General features: G+C 41.5%; 3 protein-coding genes across 4 annotated transcripts; all 3 read left to right on the plus strand.

Moving 5' to 3' along the window:
• Positions 1-833: 833 nt before the first annotated feature.
• Positions 834-1,994, plus strand: LOC149389633 (uncharacterized). The gene has a single exon (XM_089622686.1). It carries the CDS (start codon positions 834-836, stop codon positions 1,992-1,994), a length of 1,161 nt encoding a protein of 386 aa, XP_089478812.1.
• A 1,922-nt stretch (positions 1,995-3,916) lies between these two features.
• Positions 3,917-4,444, plus strand: LOC149389634 (uncharacterized). The gene has a single exon (XM_089622687.1). It carries the CDS (start codon positions 3,917-3,919, stop codon positions 4,442-4,444), a length of 528 nt encoding a protein of 175 aa, XP_089478813.1.
• A 1,818-nt stretch (positions 4,445-6,262) lies between these two features.
• LOC149389635 (amino acid permease 4-like) lies at positions 6,263-9,818 on the plus strand. Of its 2 annotated transcripts, XM_089622891.1 has the most exons (8): positions 6,270-6,308; positions 6,489-6,538; positions 6,641-6,773; positions 7,369-7,602; positions 7,706-7,799; positions 7,881-8,095; positions 8,201-8,586; positions 9,165-9,818. In XM_089622891.1, exons 2-8 carry the CDS (start codon positions 6,491-6,493, stop codon positions 9,588-9,590), a joined length of 1,536 nt encoding a protein of 511 aa, XP_089479017.1. In that variant the 5' UTR covers positions 6,270-6,308; positions 6,489-6,490; the 3' UTR covers positions 9,591-9,818. The 2 variants fall into 2 exon arrangements, with proteins under 2 accessions (XP_089479016.1, XP_089479017.1); XM_089622890.1 differs by having other exon boundaries at positions 6,263-6,538.
• The last annotated feature ends 7,803 nt before the right edge of the window (positions 9,819-17,621 follow it).

Consider the following 17,621-nt stretch of genomic DNA (forward strand, 5'->3'; position numbering starts at 1 on the left):
GAGAAGATCGGGAAGCAAGACCACATAGCCACCTCGGTGCCGGAGTTCAAGTTCGGGGCTGAGGTGCCACCCACGGCGTCGGCTGCTCAGGCTCGGGGAGGGGCGGCGGAGCTGGGGGCGCATAGACGGAGTGGGCCAAGTCTGGGAGAGGGAAAGCAGAAAAGGACGAGATCGGCCACGGTGGAGAAACATTCTTGGAAGAAGAAAGCTTGGCAATTCCAGGATCAGAGAAATCCTCCCGTCCCGAGGGACCTGGTGTTGGCTGGTCAGGCAGGGGATGAGTCCACTAATTTCGTCAGCTCTTCTCCTGTGGTCTCACCGAGGCAACTACAGGAGGTTCTCGTTAACGCCTCGACCCAACCTCAGACCCCCGTCATTTCTAACTCGTCGGTGTTGGATTTGGCGGTGGTATCACTTTTTACTGAAGCGGCGCCCCGCGTGGATGTGGGCGACCGGGAGCAATGATTTCCATAGCCTGGAACGTCCAGGGATTGGGAAATCTCGGGACGAAGAGGGCCCTCCAGTCGCACTCTTTTAAGTATAAGCCCGACTTAATCTTTTTGTCGAAAACTAAACTTAAAAGCAGGGCGGCTGAGAGGGTTCGTATATTGCTGCAATTTGATAACTGTTTCGCGGTGGATAGTGTGGGTATAAGTGGGGTGCTGATTCTTCTGTGGAGAAATTCGATCCGGTTCACCTTGGGGTCGTACTCGAGATTCCATATTGAAGGGTGGGTCATGTACGAAGAAGGGAATGGCTAGAAATTTTTGGGTCTATATGGTGACCCGGTGGCGGGATATGGAAAATTTTCTTGGGAGCTCGTTCGCCGCGTCATGTCGTCATTCCAAGGGCCTTGGTTAGTCGGTGGGGATCTTAATGAGGTCACTGAGAATGAGGAGCTTAGCCACGGAAGGGTTAGAGATCATTACCTCCTCGACTCTTTTCGTCACTTGTTGGAAGATTGTGATCTCGAGGATTTAGGGTTCGAGGGGGCGTGTTTCACTTGGAGGCGTAGCTCGGATCCGGATAGCGTGGAGGAACGTCTTGATAGATGTCTTTCTAACTCGGAGTGGAAAACGATTTATCCGAGACCGAGGGTGTTCCAGCTTGAGTATTGGAGCTCGGATCATCGTCCCCTTCTCTTGGCTACGCAGGGGAGGAGGTCGAGGCCTACTCCGGGCCGCAATAGAAGATTCTTCTTCGAGGAGGCTTGGTGCGAGGAAGAGGAATGTGGACGAAGAATTAGAAACGCTTGGGAGTCGGTCGATGGGGTCTGGCTGCCGGGTTTCCTTGAGTCCCTTGGGCGGTGCAAGGTGAGCCTTGGGAAGTGGGGCTTGGGGAAAAAGTCGGAGTTGAAGGCTATGATCGAGAAACAAAAAGAGGTGGTTCGGAAGGCGGGGGACTCGTCTTTCGGGGAGGATAGAGGTGATCTTGGTCGGGAACAACGGCAACTCGACGCTCTTCTAGAGAAAGAGGAGGTGTATTGGAGGCAATGGAGTAGGATTGCTTGGATGAAAAGTGGCGACAAAAATACTACTCTCTTCCACCGCAAGGCCTCGTCGAGAAAGAAGACCAATGGGATTCGGTGGCTTATTGATGAATCCGGCACTCAAAGGGAAGGTGACAAGGGGTTAGAGGAGGTGATTTCCTCCTACTTCAAGGGGATTTTCACTTCTTCTAAACCATCGGCGGAAACCATCGCTACGGCCGTTGATGGGGTTGCTCCGAGAGTCACTCCCGACATGAACCTCGACTTGCTTAGACCTTTCGAAGAAGACGACATGAAGAGGGAGGTTTTCGCGATGGGTTCCACTAATGCCCCGGGTAGTGATGGTTTCCCGGCCCTCTTTTATCAAAAGAATTGGGGGATCGTGGGCGCTCATGTGACGGAGGTGTGCTTGGGTATTCTTAATGATGACGGCTCGGTCTCGGAGATTAATGACACCATTATCACCTTGATTCCTAAAGTCGGCAACGCGACAAAGGTTAGTTAGTTTCGGCCCATTAGTCTTTGTAATGTTATTTATAAGGTGGTGTCTCGGTGTCTTTTGTCGAGGTTGAAATACATAATGGAATAGGTGATCTCGGAGAACCAAGGTGCTTTTGTGAGAGGGGGGGGGGGGGGGGGGGGGGGGGGGAGGGGGTGGAAAATCTTCGACAACATCATGATTTGCTTCGAGGGAATCCATACGATGAAAATAGGACGTTTCATGAATGGAGAGTTTGCGGCTCTCAAGATCGACATGGCCAAAGCCTACGACCGGGTGGAGTGGGCCTTCATTGAAGCAATGATAATTAAACTTGGTTTTTCCGGCGAGCGGGTAGAGAAAGTGATGCGGTGCGTGACCTCGGTTAGCTTTTCCTTCAACATCAACGGCTCGGTTAGCGGGAGAGTGGTGCCGGAACGGGACCTTCGCCAAGGAGACCCTCTTTCTCCCTTCCTTTTCCTTATTTGTGCGGAGGGCCTCTCATGCCTCCTCAAAGAGGGAGAACAGAGTGGAGACATCATCGGGGTCCGGTTCGGCCGAGGCGATTTTCGAGTCTCGCATTTGCTCTTCGCCGATGATAGCCTCATTTTCTTCCGCGCTAGAATCGAGGAGAGTAACTCAATCATGGGCTGCCTTGAGAAGTATTCAGCGGCCTCCAGACAACTTGTCAATTTTGCCAAGTCCGATATTAGCTTTGGGTGTGATGTCCCGGAGGGAGTTCGAAATGAGATAGGCTTGAACCTTGGTGTGTCTATTACGGAATGCCATCAACGTTATCTCGGCCTCCCCACTCTCACCGGCAAGAGAAAGGTTGAGGTTTTTGACTTCATCCGAGAAAGGGTTTGGGCAAAGATTAAGTCATGGAGGGGTATTTGGTTCTCTCAAGCGGGGAGAGAGATTCTTATCAAGTCGGTCCTCCAAGCCATTCCGAGCTTCGCGTCTAGTTGTTTCCGCCTTCCCAAAACGCTCATTTCCATGATTCACATAGCGGTTGCGAAGTTTTGGTGGGGCAATAGTGGAGAGGAGAGGAAAATTCATTGGTGCAAGTGGGAAGCACTTACTAGGCATAAAAGCGAGGGAGGGCTCGGGTTTCGGGACTTAGAATTCTTCAACCAAGCCCTTGTCGCGAAAAGTGTTTGGCGTCTCCTCCGTAGGTCGGGCAGCCTCTTTGAGCGGGTGATGCGTGAGAGTTACTACCCGGATGGGGATCTTCTTGGAGCTACTTGTTCCTTGACCGGGTCTAGTCTTTGGCGCGGTCTTGTTTGGGGAAAGGAGATCATCGCCGCGGGGTCGAGGTGGAAAGTTGGAGATGGAGAGTCGGTGTTCGTTCTAAAGGATAAATGGATCCCTCGGCCTAATAGCTTCTCCCTCACCGAACCTCCGTTTATACCCGACGACATGCGTGTGGCGGAACTAAAGAATAATGACGGTAGGTGGAATGAAGCCTTGGTCCGAAATATGTTTGCTCCGGAGGATGCAGAGGCAATTCTTGCCATTCCTACTAGTAGAGTCGGGACGACCGATGTTATTAGGTGGCACTTCTCTAAGGACAGTGAATACTCGGTGAGAAGTGGGTATTGGCGTGCATGCTCGACTTCGAAGATGGCTAGCTCGTCGACCCCCGAGGCCTCTTCGAAGTGGTGGAAAACTCTATGGAAGCTCTCGATTCCCTCTAAGGTCAAACTCTTCGCGTGGAGGGTGTGCAAAGGGTAGATTCCGGTGAATTCGCAGCTACGGCAACGTAGGATTATCAACGATGACAGCTGCCCCTTGTGTCGTGGTGGACCGGAAACGGTTTCCTATGCCAGTTGGGAGTGTCGATGGGCTCGCAAGGTTTGGAAACTCACTAGCTTCGGGAGTGTGCTTAAGGATTCTCGAGGAGCGGACGCCATTACCATTTTCTCGAGGCGTTCCGTGCGGCGAACAAGATGACGATCCCGAAGGGCAGCCAATTTAAGCTCACGTCGTGGCCGCCGCCGAGGCCCGAGATAGTAGCTATAAATGTGGATGCGGCCATCGACTCTCGGGGAAGCCGAGTTGGGACCGGGTGTGTGCTTCGGGATCATCGGGGAGTTGTTTTGGCGTCGGAGGTGTCGGCTACTGCTCATGGGCTCGCGCCGTCGCTTGCGGAGGCTTCGGCCATTCTCCGGGGTCTCAGGTTTGCGAGTGACTCGGGGTTTAGAAGAGTGGTTGTTCATTCCGATTGTCTCCATGTGATTAACGAGATCAAGTCCGGAGCCATTCCGACGACGGAACTAGGTACAATTTTGGAGGACATTAAGGAGAGTCTAGGTGCATTTCATGAGTATTCCTTTTTATTTATTCCTCGCTTGTGTAATGCTGCTGCCCATAATTTGGCTAAGTTTGCTCTTTTTGTCAACTCGGAGGTCCGATGGTCGGGGCTTGTCCCGCCATGTGCCATCCGGGAAGTTCTTAAGGATGTCTCTTTAATGTAACCACGGTTTTCCTCCGCCATATATGAGAGTTTTAATCTACTTATCGTGGTCCCGTCCACGTTTTATAAAAAAAAAGTTCATATTACAAAAAAATCTCGTAAAGATTAAATAATAGAGATAAATCGTTATCTCGAAAGATTGAATCCATGTTTTTATACACAAAAAAAAAAAAAAAATTCACATGCAAGAAATAATACCATATTAAATGCTTTAGAGCAGGCACGAAGAGTTATTGCTCAAGGGTTCTATAACCCTCCCTCAAAATATATGCAATAAATCTTGTTTCTACTATGAAACCATTCAAGAAAATGAAAAAAAGAAATTCCACTAGTAAAAGTTTGTTTGTTTTTGTTTTTGTTTTGTTTTGTTTTGTTTTTATTTTATTTTATTTTTGTTTTTTTGTTTTCTTTTTTACTTGGACACTAATAAAAGTTGAGCAAGCTCTAACAGACTATATACGCGTGTGTGGTTCTCTTTTTGTTTTGCATCTATTTCTTTGGAACTGCAATCATTCAAGCTATTGACCAACTCGGACCCATTTTATACCCATGTTTTGCGTTTTCCAATTAATAATACATTAACCATAACAAGTTCATGACATTTAGATTTTCATTTAATTTTAATCTTTACTAAAATACCGTCATCAAACTTTATAAACACTACTACAAAAAAAAAAGCCTTTAGAAGCGACAAAATGACTTTTAGAAGCGACTTTGTGCTTCTAAAGGTCAGTCGCTTCTAAAAATTAGAAGCGACACTTTTAGAAGCGACATGTCACTTTTAAAACAAAATTTGACGCCGGAAAAAGCTCTCGCGAAATGGCGGGAAGAGTTTAGAAGTGACATTTGAAGATATTTTTTTTCAGTCATTGACTGCTTTTGGTTGAGATTAAAATGGTCTGTTTTTGTTTTTAGAAAAAACTAAACTGCTTATCCGGTATTTGGCAAACTGTTTTTACAAAAAACTTCAAAAGCGATTTTAGATTTTGTACATAAAATGGAAAAGCTAGGATTCTTAGCTTTTGAAAAAAGTGTTTTTAAGTTTACTATACAAATTACCGTAATATCCTCGTATAAAGTGTTTCTATCTAAGAGTGAAATTTATTAAAAAAAAATTATTTGTGCATTTTATTGGAATGCCGTTGACCGTTGGAGTCCAATAACAGTTTGTCTTGTTACATTATCTTTTTTCTCTTTGATTTTTTTTGAGAAAAAAATATTTTTCATATATATGCATATGAATAAACATATTAATAATTATTATTTAATTTTTAAGAACATGTATATTTTAGTCTTTGTACTATAATATATTTATTCTACCAAACGCTAAATCAACTTTTGTTATCAACAACTATTTTTTCGTAGTTCTATTATATGCTTTTAATAGTTTTAGATATTTTCCGTATGCTTTTTATTATGAATACGTCAAAATTTGTCGGGATTTATTGAGAAATTGGTGATGCCAGCTGGATTATGATATCACCATTTCTTTTGATTTTTTATTTTGTCAAATTCGATGGTTTCCGGTGAAATTTCAACGAATTTCATCGTATATATATTTTTTTATATGTGTTAAAAAAGTTAAAGCATGACACGTGTAATAAAACTTTATATTAAGAAAGATAAAATGAGATATATAAAAGAGATTGAAAGTAAAGATAAAGTTGACGATAAAAAAAAGTGAGGAATTTAAAGTTAGGGACAAGTTAATCTAAAATTAAAATAAAATATTTTTGTAACTTTTTTTAATAATGAAATCTATTACTTTATGTAACTTGCTATAATAGTGAGATGTTTCTCCGTTACAAATAACTGCAGTTCAATTCCGGAGAGAGACCATAATGGATAGCTGGACCAATCACTAGGTAAAATATAGATATGGTTTCGCGATACACATAATGTTGATTATTCACGGAGCGTTCCACCAATATTCTCTCTCCCTATTCTCTTATGCAAGCCCTCTCATCACCCGATAAATTTTCACTATATATAGTCCTCTCTCAAGTCAGTAAAAATTCATCTCTTTCTCTCTCTCTCTCTCACAGCCATGTTGCCGAGAAGCCGAACTCTTCCAAGCAGGATTCACCATGGAGCTGTAAGACATACATAGAATTCTTATTAAAAATCACGCAGCATAATATGACTTCTAGTGTAGTACAACTTACATATATGTACATGTGTCCGTACCTTTCTTCAGGTGGAAGAGAGGGATGATATCAGGCACTACTTGCAAGTCGAAAAGCAGCCGAAAGCCAGCGAAGCAGAGGTGATAAACCCTCAGATCAACTACTCCAAGTGCTTCGACGACGATGGTCGTCTTAAGAGAACAGGTAAATATAAAGACTGTTTACGTTTTAAGCAGGTTTTATTTTACGGAAAATGAGAAAAATAGCTAATTTAAACGTTTGACATAGCCAAAGTTTGGTTAATCTTAGGTAAATAAACACTTTCAGACGTAAAACTTAAGTAAATAGCTTATGTTTGGTATAAAAAAGTGGTTATTTATTTAAGATTTACGTTTGAAAGTGGTTATATATCTAAGATTTATCAAACGTTGACTATTTAATAATATCAAACGTTTAAATTAGATATTTTCTTAATGGATCCTTTATTTTATCATTGTATGAGTGATTTTTATTTATTTATTTAGTAGTACCAGACGTTGATTATAAAAGAAAAAAAAAAAAGAGTTAGACATATAGCCTAGGTAAACTTCTTAGGTTAAAATTCTATAAATTTTTCAAGCACCGCGATGCATACGTCATGGTATATTGTGTCGCATGAGTCTTGTCTTAGTTTGTGTTATTTTTTAATTATTAGATAACTATAAGAAAATTATAATGGGGTCTAAAATGATCATATGTCTATCTCATTAAAAAGATTACAAATTCTATAAATTCAACTTGCATGTGAATTTTTTTGCAGGTACATTTTGGACCGCGGCATCTCATATAATCACGGCAGTCATAGGCTCGGGAGTGCTTTCCCTGGCATGGGCTGTGGCTCAGCTCGGCTGGGTTGCCGGGCCGACTGTTTTGCTTCTCTTTGCCATTGTCAATCTCTACACATCAGCTTTGCTAGCCCAGTGCTACAGGACCGGCGATTCAATCACCGGTACCAGAAACTACACCTACATGGAAGCTGTCAAGGCAAATTTGGGTAACAAACTCATTAAATTGGATAACATGGTCTAAAAAAGTAATGTAACAATTTGATATTTTATTTTCAGTTTATTACTATACGTTTGTGTTTGAATTTTCAGGTGGTAAAAGAGTCGTTCTATGTGGACTAATTCAGTACGTGAACATGTTTGGAATTGCGATCGGATACACAATTGCTGCGTCAGTTAGCATGATGTGAGTGCAACATAATTTGTTTTTGAAATATATATATATAATTTTATTTTTTGGTGTTACTAAATTTGTTGTGGTTTTCAGGGCTGTAAAGAGATCAAACTGTTTCCACAGCAGCGGAGGGAAAGACCCGTGCCACATGTCGAGCAACGGCTACATGATAACGTTCGGGGTCACAGAGATCTTGTTCTCCCAGATCCAAGATTTCAGCCAAGTTTGGTGGCTCTCCATTGTTGCCGCCATTATGTCCTTCACTTACTCCACCGTCGGCCTTGGCCTCGGCATAGGCAAAGTTGCCGGTAATAATAGCATAAGTCTAATAAATAGATGAAAAAAACCCAATTAGTCCATTATTTTTCGAAAGAATATTCTTTTACTAAAAAAAATGTGAAAAATACTACAAGGCAACGGGACGGTGAAAGGAAGCTTACTGGGCGTGAGCATAGGGAGCGTGATCCACGGGAAGGAAGTGACGGGGATGGAGAAGACTTGGAGGAGCTTGCAAGCCCTAGGGGCGATCGCGTTCGCCTACTCTTTCTCGATTGTCTTGATTGAGATTCAGGACACAATTAGATCTCCTCCCGCGGAGCACAAGACGATGAAGAAGGCGACTTTCTTGAGCGTCACGGTCACCACCGTCTTCTACTTGCTCTGCGGATGCCTCGGCTACGCTTCCTTCGGCGACGACTCGCCTGGAAATCTATTGACGGGGTTTGGATTCTATAACCCTTATTGGCTCCTAGACATTGCCAATGTCGCCATTGTTGTCCACCTTGTTGGTGCTTATCAGGTATAACATTTCATTTCATTCACTTGTTTATTTTTCTCTGTATGGTAACATTTTCGAGTGAATCTGCATTTTGTGTCGACAACAACGAAAAACCAAAAACGATAACGGACATAGATTCAACTTATTCCATGAGCTCTTTCAGCCCTTTCTTTCAATCATATTCTACAATTTGTTGGTGCTTATCAATTATTTCATTTCTGTTAAGTTATCATCCGGAAACCTATTGAAGATAAGATAAGTGAAGTTCCATAATCTTTTGTCAGGGAATTCTTGACAATGTCGTTTACGGAACATGTCCACTTTTTTTGTTATAAAAAATTTAAAAATAAAATGTTATCAAACAAGGGCATTTTTCTTATTACATGAACTCAGTTCGATTCATTCTTATAATCATTGACGAAGTCAGGTGAGGACCGTGGGCATATCCTTTTAAAATTTTTATTTTTATTTTTATTTTTTTTAGCTTAATATATGCCTCCTTGAATAATTTTGTATCTTACATTTATAAAATTTTCCCCTAATTTCAAATCTTGTCTCCACCAATGCTTATATCCATTGTCTTCTTACTACCTTGCAAGGTCTTTTGTCAGCCACTGTTTGCCTTCGTCGAGAAATGGAGCGCCCAAAAGTGGTCGAAGAGTGACTTCGTCACCGCCGAATATGACATTCCGATCCCCTTCTTCGGCGTCTTCCAACTCAATTTCTTCCGCCTCGTTTGGAGGACGATCTTCGTGATGTTGACGACGCTTATCGCAATGCTCATGCCGTTCTTTAATGACGTTGTTGGGATACTCGGAGCGTTCGGATTTTGGCCGCTTACGGTCTATTTCCCGGTCGAGATGTACATCGCTCAGAAGAAAATCCCCCGTTGGAGTGGGACATGGCTCGGACTTCAGATTTTGAGCATGACTTGTCTCATCGTTAGTATCGCGGCCGCGGTGGGGTCTTTCGCAGGTGTCGCTCTTGATCTCAAGACTTACAAGCCCTTTAAAACAAGTTATTGACGTGTTGATAGTATTAATTAAAAATGCCATCGGAATTTTACGATGACTTGTTTATTATTGTTTATGTGTCTTTGACCTTAATTTGGCTTTGTTAAATTGTTGTTAATTTAGGTTATGAAAAAAAAATAAAAAACTAAACTTTCAATTGTAGTTGTTGTGTTTTTATGTAAACCAATATCGTGACGTCTTATGTACCCTGTGTTTTATGTATAATTATTCATCTCAGCAGTTGAAGTTTATAGTTGACTTTATTTTTTATTATCTTCCTTCTCATGTCTAACGCCAAGATGTTGGATCCCATTAGTAACAGGAAACTGGACTTCCATTACGGAAAAAAGAAAGGAGGAGAAAACTTCAATTCCAACTTGTGCCACAATCTCGAATGATTTAAAACTTAAGTGGAGCATAATGAACCATGATTCAAGTGGTAAATACGACGACAATGATGGATGATGATGAACCCCATATTATTGCAGTGCCCATTCATACTTATATATATATATATACATATATATATATATGTATATATATATATATATGTATATATATATATATATGTATATATATATATATATATATATATATATATATGTAGAATTGTGGAGACTAATTCGTTGACTAAACTAAAGACCTTACAATTATGTCACGGATCAATCTGAGCGGTCAAGTTGACGTGGGGTGATAAACCCACTAGTACAAATGTTAGATTTCACAACGGAACGTTGTCTCGTTGTGGAATCATGATGTTTCTACAACAGGTCAATAGTCCCGTTGTGGAATTTCGATGATTCTACAACGGGTCTATTGTCCCGTTGTAGAATCATCATGTTTCCACAACGGGGCAGTTGTCCCGTTGTGAGAATTCCGATGATTCCACAACGGGTCAACTGTCCCGTTATGGAATTCATCCAAAATTTAAGATTTAAACAACAGGACAGTGATCCGTTGTTTAATCTCGCCGCGGCCACGACATCATCTCGCTGCGACCAAACTTTTTCACAACGGTACAATAACCCGTTGTGAAAATATGTGTTTAAAATGAAAAATAAGGACATTTCCCGCGGCGAGCGGAAGCCGTCTTCTCTCTCTCTCTCCAACCCTTAACGCCGCCTCTCCTTCTTCCTCCGCCGCCGTCGCCGCCCTCATTCCCCTCTCTCTTCTTCTTCCTATGCCGCCGTCGTCGCCCTCATTCTCCCCTCTCTCTTATTTTTCCTCCGCCGCCCTCCCTCTCCCTTCTCTCTTCTTCTTCCTCCGCCGCCCTCGCTCTTCACTCTCGCTTCTTCTTCCTCCGCCGCACTCACTTTCCCCTCTCTCTTCTTCTTCCTCTGCCACTCCTTCTTCTTCTCCGCCTCCCTTCTTCTTCTTCCTCCACCCCCTTCTTCCAAACCCACCAAACCCACTCTTCACAAACCCACCAAACATTTTCACCCACCAACTCTTCACACAAACCCACCAAACATGCCCACCCACCCACTCTTCACACAAACCCACAAACCTTGCCTCCGACCACAACACACATCTCCGACAACTCCATTGACTCCCATGCCCAGTGCTCGTCGGCTTCACTCCGGGTAAGTGAGTTTTTTTTTTATTTAATTTGTATTTTTATGTTGAAATTAGATTAGAATTGTGTATTTGTGTCTAAATTAATGTTGGATTTGAGTTAGAATATTTGATTAACTTGAGTATGAGTTGGAATTGAGATAGAATATTAGATTGAATTTCGGTTGGAGATATAATTCGATGATATTAAGATTATAATAGTTAATTGATGATTTCAAAATGAAAAAGCTTATGATTTTTTTCTCCAATTGGCTTATATTTCTCATCCTTGTAGTTTATTTCGTCCTTCATTCTCGACTCAACCCATAATACCTCCTTTGTAGGCCATTGACCCATCTCCTCGTACTATATATTATATATCAAACAATACCACAAATTAATTAATTAAATACTATATTACGAAACAAGGATCACAAAATGAAACATGTAATAAATCTAACCTTTTTTTATCAAGTGTGCGATATCCATTGCGACCGGTTCTAGATTCGTACACGTTCTTCCCGGCTAGTTCTTTTCCATTTTCCGATGATTTTTTTGAACACTTTGGAACATCTATACTCAACGAATTTTATCCAATCCTCTTCGGTGATATTTCCATAGCGTTTTAAAACGTATTCCGGCCTCTTCAAGACGCTTGGATCATTGATGATATCTTTGACATGATCGTTGTATAGCTCGTGATGAAATAATCTCGCAGCTTCTCCAACTCTCATAAGACAATTATGCTTATATGTTATAGGAACCATAAAAGCTTCACATATTTCATTCCATACCCTTTCTTTTAGTTGTTTATGCTCTTTTATTCTCCAATCGAGCATCGTAATCGGAACGTGTTCTCTAACTAAAACGCCAAAATAACTCGACAACTCATCACCCTCCTTATTCATTGGTTGATTTTTTTTCATCAAATAGTATGTTTATTTTCTTACCTAGAGTTTTACACTTATTAACCTTGGGCGTAAGAGTATTTCTTCTTTTCCCGGACGATCGATATTGGTGGATCTCCGTTTACCGCTAACGGTACTAGTGGAGGTAGTAGACATAATCTATGAAAAAATAAATCAACAAAAACTCAAACCGAAATTCAATCTAATATTCCAACACAAACTCAAACCGATATTCAATGTAATATTCTAACACAAACTCAAACCGAAATTCAATCTAATATTCCAACACAAACTCAAACCAAAATTCAATTTCAATTCAAAACAATTCCAACACAAACTCAAACCGGAATTCAATCTAATATTCCAACACAAACTCAAACCGAAATTCAATTTCAATTCAAAACAATTTCTACACAACCTCAAACCGAAATTCAATATAATATTCTAACTCAATTCCAACTCATACTCAAGTAATCAAATATTTTAACTAAAATCCAACATTAATTTAGACATGAATACACAATTCTAACATAATTTCAACATAAAAATACAAATTAAATAAAAAACACACTTACCTGGAGTGAAGACGACGAGCACGGGGCGTGGGAGTCAATGGAGTTGTCGGAGATGTGTGTTGTGTTTGGAGGCAATGTTTGTGGGTTTGTGTGAAGAGTGGGTGGGTGGGAATGTTTGGTGGGTTTGTGTGAAGAGTGGGTGGGTGGGACTGTTTGGTGGGTTTGTGAAGAGTGGGCTTGGAAGAAGGGGGCGGAGGAAGAAGAAGAAGGGAGGCGGAGAAGAAGAAGGAGTGGCGGAGGAAGAAGAAGAGAGAGGGGAGAGTGAGGGCTACAGAGGAAGAATAAGAGAGAAGGGAGAGGGAGGGCGGCGGAGGAAGAAGAAGAGAGAGGGGAGAGTGAGGGCGGCGGAGGAAGAAAAGATAGAGGGGAGAGTGAGGGCGGCGACGGCGGTGGAGGAAGAAGAAGAGAGAGGGGAATGAGGACAGCGACGGCGGTGGAGGAAGAAGGAGAGGCGGCAGTAAGGGTTGGAGAGAGAGAGAAGATGGAAATTCTGAAATTTTTGAAAAAAATCGAGAAGGAAAGTTTATAAGTGTACTAATCTGCGACATTTCGCTGTGGCGAACGTGCTACTTCGCCGCGGCGAACTGTGTTCCACAACGGGACAAACCGTTCCATTGTGAATGGTTCGCCGCGGCCACGCATAACGTTCGCCGCGTCGAGATGGGTTTGCCGTGGCTAACATAAGGCGTAGCCGCGGCGAGATTCTTCCCTAGAAATCAAGAGACTCTGTAAGTCGTTTTCCGCGGCAACATGTATAGTTGGCTGCGGCGAACATATTTCGCCGCAGCCAACATAAACAGTGGCCGCGGCGAGTTGCTTTCCCAGAAATCCAGAGACTCTGGAACTATGTTGCCGCGGCCACGTGTATGTTTGGCCGCAGAGAAATTATCTCGCCACGGCCAAAGTAAAGCTTGGCCGCGGCGAGATTCTTTCCCATATTTTTACAACGCGACAGTTGTCCCGTTGTGCAATATTTTGCCACGGCCAGGTATATATTTGGCCGGGCGAAATTTCGTGAACTGGTCCTATAGATTAAATTTTCTCGTCATTTTTACTTTTTTTTTAATCTCAAAACCTAACTCGGAAAAGCACTCCAAACACAATTCCGACCCATTCTGCGCCATCCTTGTTACCACTCTCAACTCCACGTCCAAGTCTTGTAAGTTATTCTCTCCTACTTGCTTTGAATATGCTTCTCTAGTATAATATGATAATTAGAATGAGTATTTATTGTAAAATCTAGGGTTTTCTATCATTGAAGATGAAAAAATGGATGTGGGAGAAGAGATTAAATGAGATATATCGAGGATGTGTAGATGAGTTTTGTAAATTCACTAGAGAGAATATGGAGGACGTGAAATCTATTCGTTGTCCTTTTGCTTGATGTGGAAATCATATGAATTTTTCACTTGATGTTGTTCGAACTCATTTGTTTGTGTACGGAATAATGACCTCCTATCAAATATGGTATTACCATGGTGATGTTTTTCGTTCAACGATAAACAATAGCGACGATGATATGGAAGATGATGTTGATGATAGGCCCGGGATGATTAATGATTTGGAAGACGATTTTGTTGACCGGCCGCAGTTGTTTGAGTCGATGATGATGGATGCGGAGACCCCATTATATGAAGGGTGTACAAGCTTTTCGAAGTTGTCGTTTTTAGTCACATTGTCCCATTTGAAGGCATCGAATGGTTGGACAAACATTAGCTTTACAAAATTGTTGGAAACGCTTAATGAAGCCTTTCCGAAGGCACTAAAGTTTCATTAAGTATGTATGAGGCAAAGAAAACTTTGGGCACATTAGGTATGAAGTACGAGAAGTTTCATGCATGCCGAATGATTGTGTTCTATACAGACACGAGCATGAAAATCTAGATGAATGTCCGACCTACAAAGAGTCGAGGTGGAAGAAGGATAAAATGCCACGTGACGGGGTCAAAGGAGTTCCAGTTAAGGTATGTATTCACTACTCGATTATCAAATAAATATATAGCCTATTGTTTCTTATTGTTTTTTTAAATGATTACAGTCGTTATGGTACATTCCTCCAATGCCACGCTTCTGAAGAATGTTTAATAGTACCAAACACGCGAAGAACATGGTTTGACACTCCGAAAAATGTGTCAACGATGGTGTTCTCAGACATCTTGCCGATGCTGCCTGATGGAAATCCTTTGATTTAGAGTATAAGGATTTCAGTGTTGATCCCCGAAATCTTCATCTTGGTTTAGCCACTGATTGTATGAACCCGTTTAGCATGATGAGTAGTAAATACAGTGTTTAGCCGGTTATATTGGTGAACTAAAATCTCCCTCCAAAACTGTGTATGAAGAGAAAGTTCTTGATGTTAGCGCTTCTGATATCAGGACCGGGTCAACTAGGTAATAATATCGATGTCTATTTGGCACCGCTTGTTGATGATTTGAAGATGTTATGGGAGACGGGTGTCAAGGTCAAAGACGCTTATCGTGCAGATTCTTTCAACTTACGGGCAATGTTAATGTGGACTACTAACGACTTTCCGGCCTATGGAAATTTGTCAGGATATTCTGTGAAATGCTCAATTGGTTGTCCTATTTACATGAAGGACACATCTTCCCTCCGGTTGAAGCATGGGAAGAAGACTATTTTTCTCGGGCATAGAAGATTTTTACCAAGAGACCACCCGTTTAGAAGGTTGAAACAAGCATTTGATGGCAACCCAGAAGAACGGTTCCCTCCTCGAATTTTGTCTGGTGAAGATGTGTACGAGATGGTAAAAAACATAAATGAAGTCATTGGAAAGAGAAAGCGTCGTGCTAGTACTAAAGAGTCGTTTCAAGAGAATCCTTCTACGACATTCCGTATTGGAAGACGCACTACGTTCGGAATTTTCTTGATGTTATGCATATCGAGAAAAATGTTTGCGAATCCCTTATAGGTATGCTTCTTGATGATCCACATAATCGAAAGACAGAATAAAATCTAGAAGGGATATCAAGGAGCTGAACATAAGAAGTATTTTGCATGCCGACGATGAGTGCAGACAAAAAACAAAATTGCCAGTGGCAAGTACACTCTAGATCGGAAGGAGAAGAAGAAGTTGTGTAAATGGTTTGCGTCAATCAAAGTTCCCGATGGTCATTCTTCAAACTATACGAGATTTGTATCTATGAAAGATTTGAGACATATTGGAATGAAGACTCACAATTGTCATGTGCTTCTACAACAAATGTTACCTCTGCCTTGCATGTAATTTTATCACCCGATGTGAGATTTGCAATATCCAAGATATGTGTATTCTTCAACTCGATTTGCTCAAAGGTTATCGATCCCATTTGCTTAGATTCTCTGCAATCGGAGTTGGTTAAAACTCTTTGCATGCTAGAGAAGATTTTCCCACCTTCGTTTTTTGACATCATGATTCACTTAACTGTTCACTTGGTACGTGAAGTGAAATTACGTGGGCCTGTATTTTTACGTTGGATGTATCCAATCGAACGTTACATGAAAGTATTGAAGAGTTATGTGAAGAACTACAATAGGCCGGAAGGGAGCATAGTGGAAAACTATATAGCAGAGGAGTCCGTTGAATTTTGTTCGGAGTATTTAGCTAATGCAGACGCGATTGGGTTGCCAAAGAACACAAGTCATGAATCAAAAGCTCTATCTATAGGTATTTTTTTACACTTTCTTCTGTGTATTTGACTTATTAATGAAAGGAAAACTATTTATATGAGTGGTTATTTATAGGTACTTATTCTAGCGTCAACCGGAAAGAGTGGGAGCAAGCCAGTCTCCATGTTTTGCATAACGTTTCCGAAGTCACGCCGTTTGTGGATATTCATTTGAGTGAATTGAGAGCAAATGGTCCAAAAAGAGTTAAAAATGAAAAATGATTACGAGAAGAGCACAATCGTTTGTTTCAGATGGCTTGGAAAACGATTATTTCGAGAATCTGGACATTCAGAAACGTTGAGCAAAATATCTGGCAGGCCTTCCTCAATGGTTACAAGGTACACTGCTTGGTCTGTTAATGGTTTTACTTTTTACACCAAAGAAAGAGACAACAAACATCCCGTTCAAAATAGTGGTGTCACATTACTTGCTGAAGCATTACATGTTTCTTCGGCAAAGGATAAAAATCCAAAAAAAGCTTTTATGAACTATTATGGTTACATTGAAGACATTTGGGAACTTGATTATTGTGGGTTGCGAATCGCTTTGTTTAAGTGCAAATAGGCAGACAACAATCATGTTAAAGTTGATAAAGACTGAGTTACAATTGTCGACTTTCGACGTACAAGTTACGAGAATGATTCAATTATTTTGGCCTCACAAGCAAGTCAAGTATTTTACGTATCAGAACCCGTCAATCCAGACTTGTCATTAGTCATTCACATGAAAGCGAGAAATATTGACGAAGATGAAGGCGAAGACATGTCTAATACACCGCCATTCACATCCGGCTTACCACTTATTGATGAAGAGATTGAAGATTTTGATGATGATGATGTTTCTCATATACTTTGTTCGGATATCAATCCAATTTTTGTGTGAAAACCAAAAAACTATATGTATTTTATGATTCAGATTATGATACATTCATGTTTTCTTCTATGATATATATTTTGTAAGGTTATTTTTGTGTGTAGATGTTATTGATTAACACTAATCTGGAACATATTTCGCCGCGGCCAACAATGCACATGGCTACGGCCAATTGTACAAATGGTCAGGGCCAAGTATAACGTTGGATGCGGCCAACATTCAACGTCACGGCAGCGAGATGAGTTCCAGAGTCCACATATTTCTGGGAACTCATCTCGCCGCGGCCAAGTATATATTTGGCCGCGGCCAAATAGTTTGGTCGCGGCAAACATTATACGTAGCCGCGGCTAAATGAGTTCCAGAGTCAACATATTTCTGGGAACTCATCTCGCCGCGGCCAAGTATATATTTGGCCGCGGCCAAATCGATACTTCGCCGCGGCGAGATGAGTTTTAGAGTCAACATAT

This window comes from Urtica dioica, chromosome 8 (assembly GCF_054948205.1).
Source record: "Urtica dioica subsp. dioica isolate 48M chromosome 8, U.dioica_male_clone48M_v1_H2, whole genome shotgun sequence".
In the NCBI taxonomy this organism is placed as follows: domain Eukaryota; kingdom Viridiplantae; phylum Streptophyta; class Magnoliopsida; order Rosales; family Urticaceae; genus Urtica; species Urtica dioica.

What these genes read in the sequence shown, in the direction of transcription:
- LOC149389633 (XM_089622686.1), top strand. Translation starts at nt 834, where the DNA reads ATGTCGTCATTCCAAGGGCCTTGGTTAGTCGGTGGGGATCTTAATGAG.
- LOC149389634 (XM_089622687.1), top strand. Translation starts at nt 3,917, where the DNA reads ATGACGATCCCGAAGGGCAGCCAATTTAAGCTCACGTCGTGGCCGCCG.
- LOC149389635 (XM_089622890.1), top strand. Translation starts at nt 6,491, where the DNA reads ATGTTGCCGAGAAGCCGAACTCTTCCAAGCAGGATTCACCATGGAGCT. An exon ending in CGGCATAGGCAAAGTTGCCG is followed by an intron (nt 8,096 to 8,200) that starts GTAATAATAGCA and finishes AAATACTACAAG; the next exon opens with GCAACGGGACGGTGAAAGGA. An exon ending in ACCTTGTTGGTGCTTATCAG is followed by an intron (nt 8,587 to 9,164) that starts GTATAACATTTC and finishes CTACCTTGCAAG; the next exon opens with GTCTTTTGTCAGCCACTGTT.